General features: G+C 46.3%; 1 protein-coding gene and 1 non-coding gene across 3 annotated transcripts in view; both read right to left on the reverse strand.

Moving 5' to 3' along the window:
* Nucleotides 1–22,662, reverse strand: part of LOC132822415 (rab11 family-interacting protein 1-like) — a 116,593-nt gene extending 93,931 nt beyond the window's left edge. For both annotated transcript variants that reach the window (XM_060835871.1, XM_060835818.1), the window contains exon 1: nucleotides 22,125–22,662. In XM_060835871.1, coding sequence (XP_060691854.1) covers nucleotides 22,125–22,498 — 374 coding nt within the window. In that variant the 5' untranslated portion in view covers nucleotides 22,499–22,662. The remainder of the gene's footprint in view (nucleotides 1–22,124) is intronic.
* LOC132821059 (U6 spliceosomal RNA) lies at nucleotides 7,141–7,243 on the reverse strand. Its single transcript, XR_009645286.1, has one exon. It is a non-coding gene; the product is annotated as a U6 spliceosomal RNA (small nuclear RNA).
* Nucleotides 22,663–22,918: the final 256 nt, after the last annotated feature.

Genomic DNA, 22,918 nt, shown 5'->3' on the forward strand with positions numbered 1-22,918 from the left:
TGACCACTCACACCCCATCTTTACTACCTCCATCAGCACTCTCTTTGGCTGTTGAAGTACGTGATGAAAGATCATCGAACTGAAACAATCACACACAGTTTGTCACCAGGGTCACTGCCAAGCCTGCTGCAGTTTTCCATCAGATCCTTTTCTTCCTAATTCACCATCCCAGCATCTGTGGTCTTTAGTTCATGTGCTTAAATGATATGAACTGCCTGAAGCAAGAAGAAAGCTAGAAGTCTTAGGTCTTTCCTTCTCTATACACGTACTACAATAATGCAAAAAGCACAGGCTGAGGACGATACACAGAATCTACAGAGGGATACAGACAGGTTAAACAACAGGCAAAAACACAACAGATGCTCTATAATGTGAGATTATATGTTTTGACCGGAAGTATTATTGAGCTGATTATTATTTAAAGGGGGGACAACTGCAGAAATCTACACCACAAAGGGATCTGGGAGTTCCAAATTGTATAGCAATTGCTCAGTGTGTTTGGCTGGTAACTGAAAGATTGGTGGTTTGACACCATCCAGGGAAGAATTTTTCACCATTTCTGGGATTGAGGATTTTCAGATCAGCCATGGTCTCACCGAATGACAGATCAGACAAGATGGGCTGAATGGCCTACTCCTGCTCCTACATGGGTCTTAAACATTTAGGAGATATGGGTGTTGCTGTCTAGGCCAGGATTTGCTCAAGATGGTGTTGGTGAGCTGCCTTCTTTAACTTTTGTAGCTCTAGGTACATACACAGGAGGAGCATTCCATGATGTTGGCACAAAGTAAAGAGATTGAACAGGGCTAGACGATAGCCTAGTGGTATTATCATTGGACTGTTAATCCAGAGACAAAGGTAATGCTCTGGGGATTCGAGTTCAAACCCTGCCAGAGCAGATGGTGAAATTTGAATGCAATAATAATCTGGAAATAAGAGTCATAGATTCCCTACAGTGTGAAAATAGGCCCTTCGGCCCAACAAGTCCACGATGACCCTCTGAAGAGTAATCCACCCATTTTACATTTCCCCTGACTAATGCACCTAACCTACACATTCCCAAACACTATAGGCAATTTAGCATGGCCAATTCACCTGATCTGCACATCGTTGGATTGTGGGAGGAAACTGGAGCAAACCCACGCAGACACGGGGAGAATGTGCAAACTCCACACAGACAGTTGCCCGAGGCTAGATTGAACCTGGGATCCCGGTGCTGTGAGGTAGCAGTGCTAACCACTGAGCTATATTGCTGCCCCAAATACACCCAGATATACACCACAGAAACAGACCCTTTGATCCGTCTTATCCATGCCAACCAGATATCCCAAATTAATCTAGTCCCCCATTGCAGGTCATCAGGGAGAAAAACCCATCTGGTTCACTAACATCTTTTCAGAAAGGAAACTGCCATCCCTACCTCATCTGGTCTACATATAACTCCAGACCCACAGCAATGTGCTTAACTCTTAACAATTAGCATGGGCACTAAATGCTGGTCCAGCTAATGACACACCCATCCCCATGAATGAATAAAACAGCAACACATCTTTGGTTTAAACATAAGCAATTGATGGAAGCATTCTCACAGTTTAATGGAGTGTTAGTAATAGTGGATAGCCTGGCTTTTGTCTGAATTATTGCCAAATACCAGGAACTCCTGTACCGTTGTGAGGTGAAGCATGACTTGCTGTAGACCATTGACTACCGTCCACAGGGCCCCAGTGATCACCACAAGTGGAAATAAATACAAAGTCTGCCAATATCAAATGCAAGTCAGTGTCTCTGGTACAAACCTCAGGTCAGTTATTGTTTCCAAGATCCTGCGTATGAATTTCCCATGTTTCATTTTGTTCGAGGTTGCCACCACGTGTACATTCGTGATCGACTTTCTCGGTGGGTTTGTGGAAATGCAGAACTGTCTCTGTTTGCTTCACTTCTCCATGGTCCTGATTGGACACTACAGTCAGACAGGTGGGACCTGCAGAGCAGGGTAGGGGGAGATCCAGCAGACTCCATGATTGCAGTTGTCCTGCCATAACCATTATGTCACTGTGAAGGACAGTCAGCCCATTGGCTCCATCCATCTATCCTGCAGTCTGGACAGTCCCATTCCTGCTGCTCTGTTCCCATCAGGGTGGTATTTCAAAGCAAAAATGACTTCACACTGTGAGAAGATAGTTGGAAAAAGACTCATTCCTTTTAAGTAACGTGTTAAGTACTCTGTCATGGGACATGGGGATCAATGTGGAAAGGAGTTCTAAATTGAATACAAACTGAAAGCATTACAGATGCAGTAAATCAGAAAAAAAAACAGCAAATGCTGGAAAAGTTTAACAGGTCTTGCAGCACCTGTGAAGAGAAATTACCGCTAACGTTTCAGGGCTGGTGACCCTTTAGAGATAATGCCAGACCTGCTGAGCTTTTCCAGCAATTTCTGTTTTTGTTTTTGGAAAAGAATTCTGTTTTCCTGTCTTCCAGCAAGCAAAACAAAACAGAAATTGCTGGAGAAACTCAGCAGATTTGGTGGCATCTGTCGAGACAGAAATAGTGTTAAGGTGTTAAGAGTGGCACAGTGGCTCAATGGTTAGCACTGCTGACTCACAGCGCCAGGGACCCGGTTCGATTCCACCCTCGGGTGACTGTCTGTGTGGAGTTTGCACATTCTCCCTGTGTCTGTGTGGGTTTCCTCCAGGTGCTCCGGTTTCCTCCCACAATCCAAAGGTGTGTAGGTTAGGTTAATTTTCCTTGGGAAAATACCTGCAGTGGTCAGGAATGTGTAGGTGAGGTGCATTAGTCAGGGGAAACGTAGACAAATAGAGTAGGAAAATGGGTAAAAACAAGGACTGCAGATGCTGGAAACCAGATTCTAGATTAGAGTGGTGCTGGAAAAGCACAGCAGGTCAGGCAGCATCAGAGGAGCAGGAAAATCAACAAAAAACCCTTCATCAGGAAGAGAGGGTAGGAAAATGGGTCTGGGTGTGTTACTCTTTGCAGGGTCAATGTAGACTTATTGGGCCAAATGGCCTATTTTTGCAGTAGCGGGATTTAACTTAAGGTTAAGTTAAGCTTTGAGTGCAGTGACTTGTCTTCAAAACAGAAGAACCAAAAAGTGGGTATTTTTATAAATGACTCAGATGAGGGCGTAGGATGGCTTAGTAAATTCGTAGATGACACAAAGGTGGATGGAGTTGTGGATATGCCATAGGATGTTGCAGGTTACAGAGCGACATAGATAACCTACAGAGCTGACAGCTGACAAATAGAGTTTCATGTGGAAAAGTGTGAGGTGATTCACTTTGGAAGGAGTAACAGGAATGCAGAGTACTGGGCTAATGGTAAAATCCTTGGTAGTGTGGATGAGCAGAGAGATCTCGGTGTCCATGTACATAGATTCTTGAAAGTTGCCACCCAGGTTGATAGGGTTGTTAAGAAGGCATATGGTGTGTTAGTTTGGCACAGGGACTACGTTTTGGAGCCATGAGGTCTTGTTGCAGCTGTATAAAACTCTGGAATCTTGCACACAGTTCTGGTCACGGCATTACAGGAAGGATGCGGAAGCTTTGGAAAGGGTACACAGGAGATTTACTAGGATGTCGCCTGGTATGGAGGGAAGGTCTTACGAGGAAAGGCTAAGAGACTTGAGGCTGTTTTTGTTAGAGAGAAGAAGGTTGAGAGGTGACTTGATTGATACATACAAGATCATCAGAGGGTTAGATAGGGTGGACAGAGAGACCATTTTCCCTTGGATGGTGATGGCTAGCACGAGGGGACATAGCTTTAAATGAAGGGGTGATAGATGTAGGACAGGTGTCAGAGATAGTTTTTTTACTCAGAGTAGTGGGGGCGTGGAATGCCCTGCCTGCAACAGTAGTAGACTCACCAACTTTAAGGGCATTTAAATGGTCATTGCATAAACATATGGATGAAAATGGAATAGTGTTGGTTAGATGGGCTTCAGATCGGTTCCACAGGTCAGCGCAGCATTGAGAGGAAAAAAAGTAGGCTGACAAAGTGCCTATTGATACTGTTATGGACTAGGCCAGACCGCTCAAAACATTCTTAAGCAAGCAGCCCAGACGATAACCTTACAAGTTGCTTCGGTAAGTGTACAGTGAGAATTACTCTGAGGAGGTTAGCTCGGTTGACGACTAGGTTTTAAAACTGACAAAATTACACAAAAAGCAGAATAAAGAACCCACACAGAACTCAGTCTGTGCAACTAGACTTCATTATGCTGTTGCGAATGTACACAACAGTCCTCATAACCAAACCCCTTAAAGACAGCTTTTAAAAAAAATGGAACGGGTACTTACAGGTTGAAGTTAGAGGGGCAGAAAGAAAGAGAGAGTCTGTTTCCACATCGCTGAACTCCTAACTAGTTCTGGACTGACCTGCTCAGCAAGAGAGCTGGCCACTCCTTTTTTATTATACAGGTCATTTCTAAAACATGACCACTTTAACCTGCAGTCTCATCTGTTTACATGTAGACAGAAAGGCCTCTCAATACCCTTTAATCTCTGTACCAAACTAGTCTAATCAGAACCGGGAGCAATTCATTACCCCTCTGAAAAAAACCAAGAACACAAGTATGGGAACGGCAAACATGAGGGGACACAACTTTAAAGTGAGGGGAGATAGGTATAAGACAGATGTCAGAGGTAGTTTCTTTACTCAGTAGTAAGGGTATAGAATGCTTTGCCTGCAATGGTAGTAGATTTGCCAAGTTTAAGTGTAATTAAGTCGTCATTGGACAGGCATATGGACGTACATGGAACAGTATAGGTGGGATGGGCTTCAAATTAGTATGACAGGGCGGTGCAACATCAAGGGCCGAAGGGCCTGTACTGTGCTGTAATGTTCTATGTTCTATGACACAGTATCCTTGAGAAAAGGAACAGCTTTTAGAAAAAAGGGACCAGCTTTTTTCCCTGGTATGGAGGGAAGGTCTTATGAGGAAAGGCTGAGAGACTTGAGGCTGTTTTTGTTAGAGAGAAGAAGGTTGAGAGGTGACTTGATTGATACATACAAGATCATCAGAGGGTTACATAGGGTAGACAGAGAGAGCATTTTCCCTTGGATGGTGATGGCTAGCACGAGGGGACATAGCTTTAAACGAAGGGGTGATAATGTAGGACAGGTGTCAGAGATAGTTTTTTTTTACTCAGAGTACTACGCTCACAGAATGTTATACTTTATTCGAAGGGAAATGAATTCAAAACTGCGGAAGGTTATGCTTCAGTTACACAGAGCACTGGTGAGACCATATCTGCAGTATTGGTGTACAATATTGGTGACCATTCTTATGGAAGGTTAGTAATTTATTGGGCGGTCAGAGGCTTACTAGGTTAAGCCTGGAATGAGCAGATTGCCTCATAACGAATGCCCAGACAGACCAAGCCCAGACAGACCAAGCCCATAGCTCTCAAGTTTCAAAGAGTCAGAGGTGACGTAATTGAAGCGTATAAAATCCTGAGGGGACTTGACTGGGTGGATGTGGAAAGGATGTTTCCGCTAATCTAGAACTAGGGGGTCATAATATAAAGGGGTGTGCATTTAAGACAAAGGTGAGCATTTTTTTTCTCTCAGAAGGTCAAGGGTTTTCGAAAGTCCACTCCTCAAAAGGCAGTAGTGTAGAACCTTAGGCATAGGTTGACAGACCAAGGGGATGAAAGGTCATTGGGGACGTGCAGTAATGGAGAGTTGAGGTTAAAATTCAACAGGCCATGGTGGAGCAGGTTCGAAGGGCCAAGTGGTCTATTCTCCTTCCTTGTTTGTACAGCCCCTATCCCCACTGCCACTTCATGCTCCAGCTAATTCATTTCCAGCTCCTTTCTCACAATAGATTACATGCATTTCACAGCATGGAAACAGGCCATTCGGTCATCTGCCTTCTGCTAGTATTTCTGCTCCCCGAGTCTCCTACACACCCCCACCCCTTCCCAACTCATATGGGCCGGTGGACAGCCAGTTATGATCTTGTTGAACAACAGACCAGGTCAAACAGCCCCTATTTAATATTGTTATATAAAGAAGGCACATAGTTAGCCTGACTCCTTCTGCTCTGCAACATTTCCTCTTCATGCGTTTGTCTAATTTCCTCTAGGAATATGGGAATAAACTTGCCTGCGAGCCAGTACATTCCAGATCATCCTAATTCACAGAGTTGAAACTACCCCCAGAACATAAGCACATTTTTAATTCTGTCCCATCCCTTCTCACTTGTCCTTGTTAAAATCCTTGAGAGTGTTTGTCTCCAAGGAGAATGACATAACATTCAGCCACGCTGTAATTTCAGGAAACAATTGATTTTCAAATCACATCTGCACAAAAATGCTGTATAAAGTTTCTTCAAGTATTGGGCCTACTACTGCCAAAGACAGCAAAACTAACTCCTCCGCACCCCCCACCCCAACTCCAACACTCTCTCTCTCTCTCTCTGTCCTCCCCCACCAGCTGTGAGCTTTTAAGGTTCTTTTCAGTAGTCAGCAGAAGCCCTAGTGATTGTGCATGTACAAAAAAGCAATGACACAGCACTAAACAATGGGCTGTTTAAACAGGATAAATGGCTTGCTGGCCAGCAAAGTGTTATGCTTACATTAGGAGTCTGACGGACTGTGCAAAGTGAAGAACCAATCTGCAATACTTGCTACTCACAACCCATCAATCAGGCTGAGTTCAAAACATCATTAGTCTGCACTTCCAGCAGACTGATGTACACAGAATTACTGGGAAAGTACTCAACTGCTCTACACTTGAATTTATTCCGTGACTGATTGGAGAAAAACATTGGCTCTTTGGGATTTTAGAATGGGAGTAATTTGGAAGCAGTTTGCCCCACTGGAAGTTGACACATGAGGAGGTTGCAGCAATTACTGGTTAGGCCACCGCTGGAGTACTGTGTGCAGTCTGGCCGTCACATTCTAAAAGATAAAGTTTCGACAGTGTCACCAATCCATAGGATGTCTCGAATGAGAGAATAGATCGGAGGTGGTGGTTTAACCTGAAGGTCACTTTGTCTCATAAGGGGAGAGTTTGAGAAGGAGAGTCCTTCACGCTAACTTCAGCTAGTACAGGAACTGAATCCACACTGCAGCCAGCACTTTCTTGCAACCCAGCTGTCCAGCTTTAAGCTTACTTAAAAATGTAGAACTCTTCACAAATTCTCATGAATCCTAGCACAGGAGCCATGCTAAACATCTCCGCATTGTTTCAATGTTAGTATATTTGCTGAAGTGATCATGACATTATAACAAGATATGGGAGCAGTGGAGAGGATGCAGAGGAGATTTACCAGGAATCAGCCTGGGCTGCTTGGCCTGAGCTATGACAAAAGGACTGGACAGGCTTGGGTTGTTTTCCTTGGAGTGGCAACGGTTGAGAGGGGACCTCACACAGTTGTGTAAAATTGAGGGCCATAGACAGGGTGGGTAGGAAGGCACTACTTTTCCATTAGTAGAGGGGTCACTAACTAGAGGGCACAGATTTAAGATAAGGGGTATAAAGCTGAGGGGAGTTGAAGCGAATATTTTTCACCCAAGGATTGAGAGAGTCTGGAACTCACCGCCTGAAAGTATGTTTGAGTCAGATACTCTTGAAATATTCAGCAGTATTTAGATATTCACTTGAGTTGCCACAGCCTCCAGGACATAAGAATGTAAGAAACAGTAGCAGGAGTAGGCCATCTGGCCCGTCGGGCCTACTCCACCATTCAATAAGATCTTTTTGTGGACTCAGCTCCGCTTACCCACCCGCTCACCCTTAATTCCTTTACTGTTAAAAAAATTACCTTCACCTTAAAAGCATTCACTCAACTGCTTCACTGGGCAGAGAATTCAAGACTAAAATCTTGAAAATGGAATTAGTGTAGATAGGTCTTTGTTGGCCAGCACACACATGATGAGCTGAATGGAGTCCTTCTGTACAAACATCCATGAATCTGCAACAGGAATTTCTGGGAAGGGGTCTGGGAGCATATGTACACAAATCCTTGAAGCTCAGGTTGTACGTTTGCTCACTTAGCTGGGAGATTTGTTCTCAGACGTTTCATCACCACGCAAGGTAACATCAGTGAGCCTCCGTTGAAGTCAGAGTAAATCTACCACCTCAGCGAGCAAACTTACAACCTGAACCTCAACCCAATCTCCAAATCTTCTCAAAAAATCACAAACGTCCTTGAAGCTGTCAGATAGGTGGAGATGGCTGACCCAAAGATAAATGAGGATTCCTGGCTTCATTAAGAGAGTTAAAATCCATGTAAATTAGCATCCATGTAAAACCCATGTATACAGAGGGTTTATCAGTCTGACATAGCATTGGGACACAGACAGACTTCACGCTATTGTTTAAAAAGTTGAGTCCAAAAAACGTTCTGGGATTTACGTGTGAAAGAACTGAAACCAAACTGTTCATTCTAAAAGATGAGAGAGTTAAACAATCCAGGCTTTTCTCAATGCATAATTTTAGTTCCATCACATTGTAAACTTTTGCTATAAATTCTGTGTCTTACGATTTTATACTCCACAACCCCCTGATGAAGGAGCAGCGCTCCGAAAGCTAGTGCATCCAAAAAAACCTGTTGGACTATAACCTGGTGTTGTATGATTTTTAACTTTGTCCACCCCAGTCCAACACCAGCATCTCCAAATCATTAATGGAGGGAGAGTGTACACAAGCTGGGAAGCTTTGATTAAACATTTCTAAATCATCAATACTCAAACTAAAGTATTGTGTACAATTTTGGAAATGTCTCATGGGTTGAAGCAGAGGGGACAGACAAAATTGAGGGGCTTCAGTGATTTAGACAGAGTGGAGAGGCTGGGTTTGGCTGCTTGCTACAAGTAGGGAGGGAGATGTTCAGCTTGAGGAAAATCAATAAGGCAGAGCTGCTCATGAAGAGGAAGAACCCAAGCTCCACATCAAGTTGCTGTGATTTGAAATGCACTGCCTGATTCAATAATAATTTCAATAGAATCCCTACACTGTGGAAGCTAGTCGTTTAGCCCATCCACTCCACACTGACCCTCTGAAGAGCATTCCACCCAAACCAAACTATGTAACCCCATGTTTGTCACAGTTAATCCACCCAGCCTGCACATTCCTGAACACTACGGGCAACTTAGCATGGCCAATGCACCCAATCTGCACATCTTTGAACTGTGGGAGGAAACCGGACCCCCTGGAGGAAACCCATATAGACATGGGGAAAGCGTACAAACTCCACAGAGACAGCCGCCTGAGTGTGTAATCGAATCTAGGTCCCTGGTGCTGTGAGGCAGCAGTGCTAACACTGAGCCATCTTGCTGCCTGTTTCTTTTCAAAAGACAATTGGGCAAACCTTTGAAAAGGAGACATGTGCAGGGCAATAGGGAAAGAGAAGGGATGGCACATTAATTGGAGAGCTCTTTTTAAAGGTACAGCTCAAGGGACCGAACGATCTGACTTTTGCTCTGTTAAAATTCTACGAAACGGCATGAGAAATCTAGCAGCGTGGAGCAAATGGAAAGTTGTCGTTGCTCAATCCCACGTTTGCTGTACTCAAACTGCAGGATGCAAACTCCTGTTTGAACAGTTGGTAGCTTATTGAGTGAGCGAGTGAAAACAGAGTTTACAATAAACTGGAGAAGGACTCTCGCTCGTTCCCACTTGAAACACCCTCAACATCCTGAATAAATCAGCCTTGTGAGACCAGCTGATACAGTTCAGAAGAATCCTGCCTGTGTGCTAAATAGCTGAATGATGCAGTGCACTTAATCTGAAGAGGCTGGACAGGGTCCAGTTTGAGTAGAACGCTCAGCTGCTGTGTCAGCAGCCTACTGCAGTCACTGTGCTCTGTCAGGGCCAAGCCTAGGTGTGAGCAGCAAAGCCCATGGTCATGAAAGAAAGGAAACATTCCACTTTAATAGCCTTGAGCAACAGGGATTCGGAAATGTTCTGTTACTATCACATTTGCTATTTTCTTCATTCACTGCCACTGTCTTCCTGAACTCTGCAGGAAGCACTGACCTGGACTCGGTGCTCGCTCCCAGCCACTCGACAGTGCTCCCCTTCCCAGTTTAATTTCCCCCACCACCAGGATAAATAGGTTAATTTCAGACAGGCCACAGGGATCAGTGCCTAGGTCACAGCCATTTACAATCTACATCAGTGACTTGGGTAGAGGGACTAACTGCATTGTAGGCAGATTTGCTGATGACACCAAGATGGGCAGGAAAATAAGTTGGAAGGAGAATGCGAAGAGTCTACAAAAATTCATTAAGTTGGCAAAGACATTGACAGATGAAGTATAACGTGTCCACTTTGGCAAGAGGAAGAGAAAAACAGAATCGCATTTAAATGGAGAGAGAACACAGAATGTCGTACTCCAGAGGAATCCGGGAGTCCTGGTACACGATCACAAAACATTAGCACACTAATACAGTAAGTAATTAGGAAGGCAAATGAAATTTGTCATTCGTAGACAAAGGAATGGAATTAATTGTACTGCAAAGGGGGCAGAGCACCAGTGAGCCCTCACCAACAGCACTGTGTGGAGTTCTGGCCTTCTGACCTAAGGAGGGAAAAACACGTCAGAGAAGGATCATGAGGCTGACTCCTAGGAAGGTCGGGCACATCCTGACAGGGAATCATTAGACACACAGGCCCTGTACGGAATGCACTGCCTGGAAATGTGGTGGATGCAGCTCAATTGAGCCATTCAGGAGGGGCAGTGGGTGATTATTCAGATAGAAATGGTGAGCAAGAGTATTTAGGAAAGGCAGGAGATGACCTTGTGCCAATGAGGCTGGTTTGAAGAGCCACACAATGGGCCAAATTCTTTCTTCATCATAACAATTTTGTGATTTTTTAAAAATCTATTGGAATCGAGATAACATTTTTGAAACACAAGGTCCTGAAGGGACTGGAGTAGGTTGAGCTGTGGTGGTGAAAAGTGTGGTGCTGGAAAAGCAATAGACAATCGGTGCAGGAGTAGGCCATTGTGCCCTTCGAGCCTGCACCACCATTCAATATGATCATGGCTGATCATCCTTAATCAGTATCCTGTTCCTGCCTTATCTCCATAACCCTTGATTCCACTATCTTTGAGAGCTCTATCCAACTCTTGCTTAAATGAATCCAGAGACTGGGCCTCCATTGCCCTCTGGGGCAGAGCATTCCACACAGCCACCACTCTCCGGGTGAAGAAGTTTCTCCTCATCTTTGTCCTAAATGGTCTACCCGTATTTTTAAGCTGTGTCCTCTGGTTCGGCACTCACCCATCAGCGGAAACATGCTTCCTGCCTCCAGAGTGTCCAACCCTTTAGTAATCTTATATGTCTCAATCAGATTCCCTCTCAGTCTTCTGTATACAAGCCCAGTCGCTCCAGTCTTTCAGCGTAAGGTAGTCCCGCCATTCCAGGAATTGACCTCGTGAACCTACGCTGCACTCCCTCAATAGCCAGAATGTCGTTCCTCATATTTGGAGACCAGAACTGCACACAGTACTCCAGGTGTGGTCTCACCAGGGCCCTGTACAGCTGCAGAAGAACCTCTTTGTTTCTATACTCAATCCCTCTTGTTATGAAGGCCAGCATGCTATTAGCCTTCTTCACTACCTGCTGTACCTGCATGCTTACCTTCATTGACTGGTGCACAGCTGGTCAGGCAGCATCTGAGGAGCAGGAGAGTCAGCATTCCTGATGAAGAGCTTACACTTGAAATGTTGACTCTCCTGCTCCTCGAATGCTGCCTGACCGGCTGTGCTTTTCGAGTGCCACACTTTTTGACTCTGATCTCCAGCATCTGCAGTCCTCACTTTCTCCTGGGCTGAGGTGTTTCCACTCTTGGTGGTAACTAGAGCTAGAGGGTGCAGTTTCAATTAAGTGTCTCCCATTAGAGAACAGTCCAGTGCAAGAACAGGCCCTTCAGCCCACCATGTCAATACTGACCATGATGCCATTCTAAACTAATCCCATCTGCCTCCCTATGGTCCATATCCATTTATTCTCTGCCTGTTCATGTGTCTGTGTAAATGTCTCTTAAATGTTGCAATCATACCTGCTTCTCACACCTCCCCTGAGCGAATTCCCTCCATCCTCTGTGTAAAACTCATTTAAACATTTCCACCTTTCTCCTTAACCCTATGCCCCTAGTATTTGATATTTCCACCCTGGGGAAAAGACTCTAACTATCCACGCCCCTCACATTTTATATATTTGATCAGGTCACCCCTCAGCCAACAATACTCGAGTGAAAACAATCCAAGTTTGTCCAACCTCTCCTTATAGCTAATATACTCTAATCCAGACAACCTCCTGGTAAATCTCTTTTCCCTCCTCCCCCACCACAACCCCCTCCAAAGTCTCCACATCTTTCCCGTTGTGTGGCACCAGAATTGCACACAATACTCCAAAATGTGGCCTCACTAAGGTTTTAGACACCTAAAAAAATGACTTGCCAGCCTTTTATGCTCAGTGCCCTGGCTGAAGGAGGCAATGTATCATAAGCCTTCTTTACCATCTTATTCAATTGCGTTGTCATTTTCTGGAGCTATAGACTTGCACCCCAAGGTCCCTCCTTATATCAATGCTGTTAAGGGTCCCACCATTTTCATGTCCTCTGTAAATTTAAATAATCAGACCACCTAATTTCCATCCAAATCATTTTATATTTACTACAAGCAAAAAGGGTCCTATCACTGGTCCTTACAGAACACCTCTGGTCACAAATCTCCAGTCAGAAAAACACCCCTCGACAACTGCCTTCTGTTTTCTGTGACCAAACCAATTTTGATCCAAAGTTTACCAAACCTTACCAACTCAATGTGGGTCCCATGTGACCTAATCTTCTTGTCCAACCTAACAAGAGGCAGTGAATCAAATTTATAAGACAATACCATCCCTGCACAAAGCTATGCTGATTATCTCTAATAATATTTTTTTCAAATGCAAGTAAATTCTGTCCCTCACAAGCCTCACCAATAATTTTCCGACCACTAATTACCAGCCCATAATTTCCTGCATTTATCCCTGTTGTCCTTCATATACAAAAGAATGACACTGGCCATTTTCTTTGAGACCTCACCTGTGGCTAAAGATGAAGCAAAAATCTGTTGAGGTCCCAGCAATCTCCTCCCTTTTCTTGGATAGATTTAATCAGGCACTGGAAATCTACATACTTTAATATTTTTTAAGACACATAACACTCCCTCTTCCTTAACATCAACAGACCCCCTCCCTGATCTTACCATCCTCTACGTCCTCCTCTTCGGTGAATACCGATACAAAGTATTCATTGGAGCTTCCTCTGACTACACAAACAAAATCCCTCCTTTGTCCTTTCCTGAGTTCCCCTCTTGCTCCTAATATATGTGAAAAATGCTTTGGAATTCTCCTTAATCTGACTTGCCAAGGACATTTCATGGTCCCCTTTAGCCCTGCTAGTTCCCCGTTTAATGTATTTCATGCTTCCTTTATATTTCTCAAGAATCTTGTCTGATTTCAGTTTCCAAAACCCTACATAGATTTCCTTTTTCTTTTTGACCAAACTTTCATTATCTCATCATCCAAGGTTCCTGAATCTTGCCGTCCTAAATCTTTCATCCTCATAGGAATATGCTGGTCCTGAACTCTGATCAACTGGCCTTTAAAAGACTCCCACATGTCAGATGTGGATTTACCCTCAAACAGCCACTCCCAATCTAAATTTCTCCAGTTCCTGCTTCATACTGCTGTAATTAGCCTTCTCCCCAATTGTTAGAACTTTCACCCAAGAACCAGTCTTGTCTTTATCCATAACTATCTTAATACTTAGAGAATTATGATCACTGTTCCCAAAAGGTTTCCCCCTCTGCAACTTTGGTCACCTGGCCAGACCCCTTCTGCATCAAAAGGAGCTTTCCCTCACTGGACTGTTTACATATTGTTCCAAGAAACCCTCCTGGATGCACCGAACAAATTCTGCCTCATCCAAGCCCCTGACACTAAGGGACACCCAGTCAATATTTGGGGGGGGGGGGGGGGAAAGAGTTCAAAATACTGACCACAACAACTGTTTCCGTGATCTGTGCACATATTCAATTCCTGCTGGCTATTGGAAACCTACAGTATAATCCCATCATAGTGACTAGACTTTTCTTATTCCAGAGTTCTATCCATATGAACTCGCTGGATGAGCCATCCAAGATCTCTCTTAGTACAGCTGTGACATTAAAATGGAGATAATGAGGAATCTCTTCTCTCAGAGAATCATCTTTGGAATTCACTTCCTTGCAAGTGATGGAAGCCTGATCGTTGAGTAGATTCCAGACATCCTCCATGTTTGACAGGGCCTGTTCAAACAATTGGGATACAATTTGGGAGTATCTTCTCCCAGAGAAGGTTCACAAAAAGATCATTCTATAAAGCCTACAGCACGGAAACAGACCATTGGGTCAACTAGTGAATCACGATCACCACTCACTTTCCACATGAGTTGGTTGTCATAACTGTGGTTACCTGTCTCTTGTCACATCCCATTCCCTTTTCTACTTTGTTCAAATCTCCAACTGAATCTCAAATTCTGCTTCAACAAAATGAATTCCATAACCACACACCTCATTGTGAGAAGGAGGTTCTCCTGCCTTTGATCCAATTTCTTTCACGTAGACTTGTATCACTCCTCCTGCTCCCACCCCCTTGCCCAACAAAGTCTACTCCTACATACATCATTCCATTCTTTACACTTCACAGAAATGATCGTGAACAGGGTCTGACCCTGAGCCCACAAGAAGATAGTCAACCACATGACCAAAAGCTTGGTCAAAAAGAGGTAGATTTCAAAGTACAAATGCAGGAGGAGGAGAGATATACAGAGAGGTTTACAAAGAGGATTCCAGTGCTTGAGGTCCAGTAAAAGGCATAGCTACCAATGGGGAAGGAATTAAAATCAGAGTTTCTCGAGGAGCTACATATGGAGATTGTCAGACTACAGACCATTAAAGAAACAGACAAAGCTATGGAGGGAATTACAAATGATTCTTTTATTCATATAAGCCTCAGTGGCTGGGCCAGCATTTATTGCCCAGAGGGCAATTAAGAGTCAACCACATTGCTGTGGGTCTGGAGTCATGTGTAGGCCAGACCAGTTAAGGATGACAATTTTCCTTCTGAGAGGATATCAGTGATCTAGAAGGTTTCTCCTCAACAATCATTTCATTGTCATCACGAGATTCTTAATTCAAGATTATTATTGAATTCATAATCCACCATCTGCCACGGTGAGATTCAACAAGGTAAAAACAAGGGCAAGTAGGCGGCCTGTCTCCCCAATATAGAGGAGGCCACATCGGGTGCAGATGAGATTTTAGCCAAGTAACTGCTTCAAGTGGCAATCCCAGGATTCCTGTCAGGTCTTAACATTCCAGGATTGTCCTAGAATTCCAAGGAATGGTGTGGAGAGCCAGGACGGCAGGTTGGTTCAGTGGTTGGCACCACTGCCTCACAGTGCCAGGGGCCTGGGCTAATTGCCTTTGTGGAATTTGTACATTCGCCCCGTGTCTGTGTGAGTTTCCTCCGGGCGCTCCGGTTTCCACCCACAGTCCAAAGATGTGCAGGTCAGGTGGATTGCCTGTGCTAACGTGCTCATAGTGTCAGGGGCGTGGAGGTTAGGTGCATTAGCCATAGGAAATGCAGGGTTTCAGGGATGGGTCTGGGTTGGATGCTGTAGACTTGTTGGGCTGAATGGCCTGTTTCCATGTTGTGGATATTCGATATTAAAAAACCCTCTGAGGAACACCCAAGAGAAAATCTAACTTAAATGCTTTTTTTTTAAACGATTTCTTTGATTATATGTTGTAATGGATGAGGCTCGGAGGCAGGACAGAGCAAAATGAAACTTTGAGGAACATACTCATAACTGCCAACGAAAGCAAGTCAGCCACTGCGAGAGTTATCAGGGGAAGCTGCAGACACACACTGCTGGCACTATACCACACACACACACACACACACACACACACACACACACACACACGGTGAAAGTAGAGATTGACTTGAGAGTTGGGTGGGGACTCTGACTTTTCCATTACTGATAATGTCGACACCCAGCCTATTAACTTATCATTAAGGCAGCTGCTACACAATATCGGTTTTCATTTCTGCTTTCCTTGAAAAGAGAGAAATACCGCAGCACTTTAGATTCTCGGTGAATTAGTCACCCCAATCCTAACAGGCGGGGGGGAACGAGGGCGGTCACTCAGCTAGTTACACAAAGTGAGTTCAACAAACTGAAAAATGAATCAAATTCGATTCTGACAGTAATCAACCCTCACTCTCACTGAACTAAATTCCCTGCACAGTTATACCGCGATTAACCCTTACCCTGCTGAAATAGTATCACTGTATAATTACAGTGATTAACCCTTGCCCTGAATTATTAGCTCTGTGCACTTACACAATGATTAACCCTTAGGCAAACTCTTATCTGCAAACACTGGTCGCAATCAGTCAGAGATTGTCACGATTCTCTCAACTGTGGATCCACTTATCGATATCATTTACCTCAATCCAATTGCCTAACCCAATTTTATCTCCAGAGGCAATGAAATTTCATTACTAGGATCTGGTGGTACAGCAGCAGTGGGAGGACAAAGCTAGGTCTTACAGGGTGGGAGTGAGACAGACTGAGGGGGAGCAACAAAAGCATACAGGTTTGATTCCTGGGACAGAGTGAATCAGAGAATGACAGGTCACTTTGGGTCTTGAATTCAGGAAGCTGAAAGAGAGTGAATGTCTATGAGAGGAATGCACACAGGTATAAGCGAGGATGGTGTCAGTAAGGGAGAACAGATGAGACACTGAAGGGGGAAATGGGATCTGAGGTTACTGAAGAATTCAATTCCTATCAGGAAAGCAGTTTGCAGGCACACCCCATGTACACCCACACTGAAAAAAATGGTATCAACCACACTCTGTCTGTTTAGAAACACAATATTAAGGATTACAGAAGTTTCTATGTATGCAATGTTTCCTCTGCACGGCACACAGCCCTAAGGTTGCAACACCTACACCCTCACTGGGAGGTTACTTTCAACACAAGAACAACATTTTCTTTCATTTCACAGTCTGTTCCAACCTCTAGCTGAGGGAGCTTGGAAGAAAAGAGCAAAACGTGGTGGATGTTGGGGCTGGGAGGCAACCTCTACTTTAAGCTGCTCCAGCTTGACAGCTTCGTACAAGAGAAACACGAGGGCAGTACATACTGCTCAGCTGCAACAGCTCATGATGAGTGACTGAGCCAAACAGACTCAGAGACTGCCAAGTTCTCGCGCTCCTTTAGATAGAGTCAGCTGGACTGAGTCTGCCCAGCAATAACAATGCTACAAGATTGACTAAGAGCCTGGAGCTCAGAGAGGGTGAGGCTAACCCCACTCTCTACCCCAGTGAACACAGCTGGGAAGGCCGGGGCACATCAAGTGTACACAGTTTACCCTCACTCTAATCTATATTAAACAGCCAGCCAACACTAAACCCTGCAGCCTCTAACACTCAACATTGAATTCAATAACATTACAGCCAGAATCCACCCTTCCATATTTTTACCCACACTCAGTTCTGTTATGACATGAGCTGCCTTTAGCACAGTCATCCATTCTCATGTACTCCTAGGTCCATTATCATATTAAGGTTGGATTGAGCACAGTGAACCCATTTCTCACTCTAAGCTCCTATTATCACTTATTCAGCATTTTATTTGTCCCAGCATGCTGTCCATAATCTCACTTACCTACCTCTTTCATACCTTTTCCCTTTGCCCTCACTTCAGGTTCATAAATACCACTTATTCCCAGCCACTAACAGTTCTGATGAAGAGTCACCGGACTCGATGTTAACTCTGCTTTCTTCCCACACACCTGCTGAGTTTCTCCAGCATTGTCTGCTTCCCTCATTATTGCGGTTCCCAGGGGAGGAGGCTGTAGTTGGCCAGCAAAGGTAGCCAGTGGTCACCCTGGAATCAGGAGAACAAACTGGAAACAGAGATGCCTGATTTTTGTCTGCCTCAAAGTATGCAGCACCTTAAAAAATAGAAACAGGAGCAGGCCATTCAGCCCTTTGAGTCTTTCCCACATCCAATGGGATCATGGCTGATCCAACATTCCTCATGTCCAATTTCCTTTCCCCGTAACCCTGGATTCTCCGAATCAGACATCAGAGCTGCTTGGCCACACACCTCATACCGCAGCCGTTCAACACCTGTTCCCTCAACCTCACCCTCCCCGTTCCCCAACCTCACTCTCCCTGTTTCCCTGCCCCTCCCACTCCCTACAGCCACCAAAATCCCCAGAACCTGATCCCTTCCACCACTGCCCAAACACACTTCCCCCTCCTCCCAAAAAACAGCCAACCCCAACATCCCACACCTCCTCCCCAGCAACCCTAATCTCCCCACCCAGCACTCCCTCATTTCTGAGGAAGGGTCACTCGACCCGAAACGTTAACTGATTTCTCTCCACAGCCTGTGCCTGGCCTGCTGAGCTTTTGTGTTTGACTCCCTCCCTCAGCACTCACTGTCTTATATTGATGGTCTTTGGTGACAACTCTCCATTTTCATAACTTTAAAGACACTTCATGAAGTCATCTCTAAGCGTCCCCTCCTTTTTATAAAGGAGACCGAGCTTTCCAGAAAAATAGAACCTCTCGCCATGACACGTCAGGTACCTCCCTAATTCCCCATCACATGATGCATGGCTGCACAAATGGCTAGTTGCCTCTCAGTGGGTCACATTCTTGCTCTGAACGAGACATTTGTGGGTTCAAGCTCCACTGCACAGAACTGGGCACCAAGTCCAGTATGATACTTCAGTGACAGTTCACTGACAAGAGAAGATATAAAATTAAGATAAACACAAAGGTTCTGATGCCACTATTTCAAAACCCACAACCACTTCCATTCAGAAGGACAAGGGCAGCAGATACATGGGAACACCACCCCCTGCAAGTTCCCCTCCAAAGTGACCTCCTGACTTGGAAGTAGAGGTAGTTCTTCAATAGCATGACAACTGTGTTTTTGTACAACCTCGCATTATAGAAAAATCGCACTTTAGAAACAGCGCTTAAAATGTTGGCAATGTAACTGCATTTACTGTCACTGGGTCAAAATCCTGGAATTCCCTCCCTGATGCACTGTGAGTGAACCCACAGCACATGGACTGCAGCGGTTCAAGAAGGCAGCTCACCCCCACCTTCTCAAGGGGCAACTAGGGACAGGCAAAAAATGCTGGGCCCAGCTAGTGATACTTACTTCCCACAGGTAAATTAAAAATTGCAAATGTTACCTAAAACTGAAGCAAAATACTGTAGATGCTGGGAACCTGAAATAAGAACAGAAAGTGCTGGAGAAACTCAGCAGAACAGAAGAGAGACAGAAACATAGTTAACGTTTTGAGGAAGAGTCCTATTAGAGATGTATTGTTAACTCCATTTCTCTCTCCACCGTTGCTGGCAGATCTGCTGAGTTTCTCCAGTATCTGTTTTTATTACAAACAAGATGTTATTCCCAGTTAGCAGTATAGGCACAACTGTTGCATGTTCACGGTCACGGATGAACGAGACAGGTTTTTAAACCAGTAACGGAATCCAGGGTTAAGGGGATTAGGCGGGAAAGATGACGACAATGATCAGATCAGATATAAGCTGGCGGGGGGCGATGGTCGAGTGGTATTATTATTAGACTAACAATCCAGAGGACATGTACTGTTCTGGGAACCTGGGTTCAAATCTCACCTTGGATGGTTGAAATTACACTCAATTAATGAGTCTAATGATCATGAAACCATTGTCAGGAAAAACCCATTGGTTCACTGAAGGACATTAGTGAACCAATCTTACATGGTCTGGCCTATATGTGACTCCAGACCCACAGCAATGTGACTGACTCTTAACTACCTTCTGGGCAATAAATGCTGGCCCAGCCAGCATTGCCAACTTTCCATGCCGGAATAAAACAAAAATCCCAATGATTGGCAGCACAGATCCAATAGGTTGAATGAAGCATCTAACATCCCATAATCTTATCGCTGGACTGTTAATCCAGAGTTAATCCAGGGACCCAGGTAATGTTGTGGGGGACCTGGCTTCGAATCCCGGCATGGCAGAGGATGGAATTGGAAATTAATAAATATCTGAAATTAAGAGTCCATTGGTGACCATGAATCTATTGTCGATTGTTGTTAAAACCTCATATGTTCACGGAGGAAACTGCCATCCTTCCCTGACTCCAGACCTGTAGCAATGTGGTTGACCCCCAATTGCCCTCTGGGCAATAAATGCTGACCTAGACAGCGAAGCCCTCATCCTGTGAATAAAGTTTTAAAAACTATCCCTTTGCACAAAATCCAGCTGCTGTCTAATAATAGTGAGATCTTGCCGTCTGACCGCTGTGTGACCACAGTGACCAAACATTTGAGCACTCAGACACTTTGGGACAGCCTGCGGTTAAGAAAGGTGCTAGAGAAATGCAGGTTCTTTCTTCTTCGAGAACACTTCTCCCACCAAGAAAATTCTTTCTGTTGCCAGGAATGCAGCCATTCTACTTAGTGAAACCCGTTCACTCCCTTCTCCCCCGGGTCCCTCATTAAAAACCACAAAAAAAACCTAAAACACTGTTTCTGGCAATGAAGCGAGTTGCTGGAACAGCTCCACTCCCGGAGCCACTAGGACTGCAGGGAGAGAGGGTTTGTTTTTCTGCAGTACACTTTAAAGAAGCGTGTACGAGTGAGACCTGGCCCCATGTAGGGGCCTCCACACAAGACCCATTCCACAGACTCCGGGAAACTACACACAGGCACTGGCTCTCCATTCATCGCCACTGCACCTTCCCCACTGCACTTTGTAACTATAACCCCCTTCCAACTTCAGCCATTTCACCAGCCTTCCATCACCGCTGGCAGCTGGTGGGGTTTGGTATGCAGGGGCAGGGGGCAGGGGTGGCGGGGGGGGGGGGGGTACGAATGAGGGGTGAGGGGGGGGCGAACAAGGGGGAGGGGCGAACGAGGGGGGGCGAACGAGGGGGGAGGTGAACGGGGGGCGAACGAGAGGGGGGTGAACGAGGGCGGGGCGAACAGGGGGCGAATGGGGGTCTGAGGGGAGAGGGAGGGGGTTGGGGAGTGATGGGGAGGCGGAGTGATGAGGAGGCGGGTTGAGGGGGTGAGGGAGTGGGGGAGTGAAGGGGAGGGGGAGTGAAGGGGAGGGGGAGAGGGGCGGTGAGGGGGTGGTGTGGGGGGGGTGAGGGTGGAGGGGAGTGGTGGGTGGCGGCGGAGGGAGTGGAGGGTGAGGGGCCAAGGGGCAATGGGATGAGGGAGTGATGGAGTTGAGGGGGTGGGGAGTGATGGAGTTGATGGGGGGGTGATGGGGAGAGGGGGTGGGGGTGATGGGGAGAGGGGGTGGGGGTGATGGGGAGAGGGGGTGGACGGTGGGGGGGTGATGGGAAGGGGGGTGGGGGTTATGGGGGTTGGGGTGAGGGGGGTGGGGAGGGTTGGGGGGGTGATGGGGAGAGGGGTTTGGAGGTGATGGGGAGAGGGGGTGGGGGGCAATGGGGAGAGGGGGCGATGGGGAGGGGGTGACGATGGGGAGGGGGTGACGATGGGGAGGGGATGATGGGTGATGGGGCGATGGGGAGGGGATGATGGGTGATGGGGAGAGGGGGTGGGGGTGTGATGGGGAGAAGGGGTGGGGGTGTGATGGGAAGGAGGGGTGGGGGGGGTGATGGGGAGAGGTTGATGGGGAGGAGGGTGGGGGTTGATGGGGAGGGGGTGTGGGGGTTGATGGGGAGGGGGTGTGGGGGTTGATGGGGAGGGGGGTGATGATGGGTGATGGGAAGGGGAGGGGGTGTGATGGGGATTGGGGTGAGGGGTGATGATGGGTGATGGGGAGGGGGGTGATGCGGAGGGGAGGGGGTGTGTGGGGGATAAGGTACGTTATTGATGGGGATGGCGCGATGCTGCCTGACCTGCTGCGCTTTTCCAGCAACACGGTCTGGACTCTGATCTCCAGCACCTGCAGACCCTACTCCTTCTGGGGGAGGGTGGGAAGGAAGGTGGAGTTGGGAGGGGATTGGGAAGGAAGGAGGGGAGGGTGGGAAGGTGGAGGGGTGTCGGGGGGTGAACTCACTCGGGTTTCCTGCTGGTCTTCTGCTGGTAGGCTGCAGCCAGGGGCAGGGCGAGCTGTCCCAGGAACTTGTCCATGGCCAGCAGCGACCTGTGCATGATGGTGATGAGCAGCTCCTTGCCTGCTGCATGTCCCCCTCCTTCAGCTTCCAGCAGCCAGTCCGGGAGTACCTCAAAGATACACTCCTCCTTCCATTCGGGCTCCCGGCTCTGCTCCTGCACTGAGGTACAGTATCTCTCCTTCCCCAGCTGGATGATAGCAAACGCATCGCTGCTGTTGTGTTTGCCTTTAGCTCTTAAGCCTCTGGCTCTCAGCACGGTGACCTGGACATGACTGGGTAACCAGTGCGGACTCTGCAAGGCCAGAATACCGGCCATCACTCCGGACCGTCCAGCTGCTTTCCGAGCCTCTGCCCCACTGTCTGAGGGTGTGAGTGTGTGCACCGCCCCGGGATATTGACGTCAGGCTGGGGAGGAGATCCCGGCTCAAATGGGCCGACACACACACACACACACACCACAGAAAGTAGGAGGAAAGCAACCCAGTCAACAGTAAGAGTGCAGGAACAGGACAGAGAGGGCACACACAGGACTAGGTGAAACAGACAGAGAAGGAACTGACAGGGGAGGGCGGGAGAGAGAAGGAACTGACAGGAGAGAGAGAAAAGAGAGAGAAGTAACTGGCAGGGGAGAGAGAGAGAGAGAGAAAAGAGAGAGAAGTAACTGGCAGGGGAGAGAGAGAGAGAGAAGTAACTGGCTGGGGGAGAGAGAGAGAAAAAAAGAGAGAGAAGGAACTGA

Source organism: Hemiscyllium ocellatum, chromosome 1, assembly GCF_020745735.1.
Source record: "Hemiscyllium ocellatum isolate sHemOce1 chromosome 1, sHemOce1.pat.X.cur, whole genome shotgun sequence".
Classification (NCBI taxonomy): Eukaryota; Metazoa; Chordata; class Chondrichthyes; order Orectolobiformes; family Hemiscylliidae; genus Hemiscyllium; species Hemiscyllium ocellatum.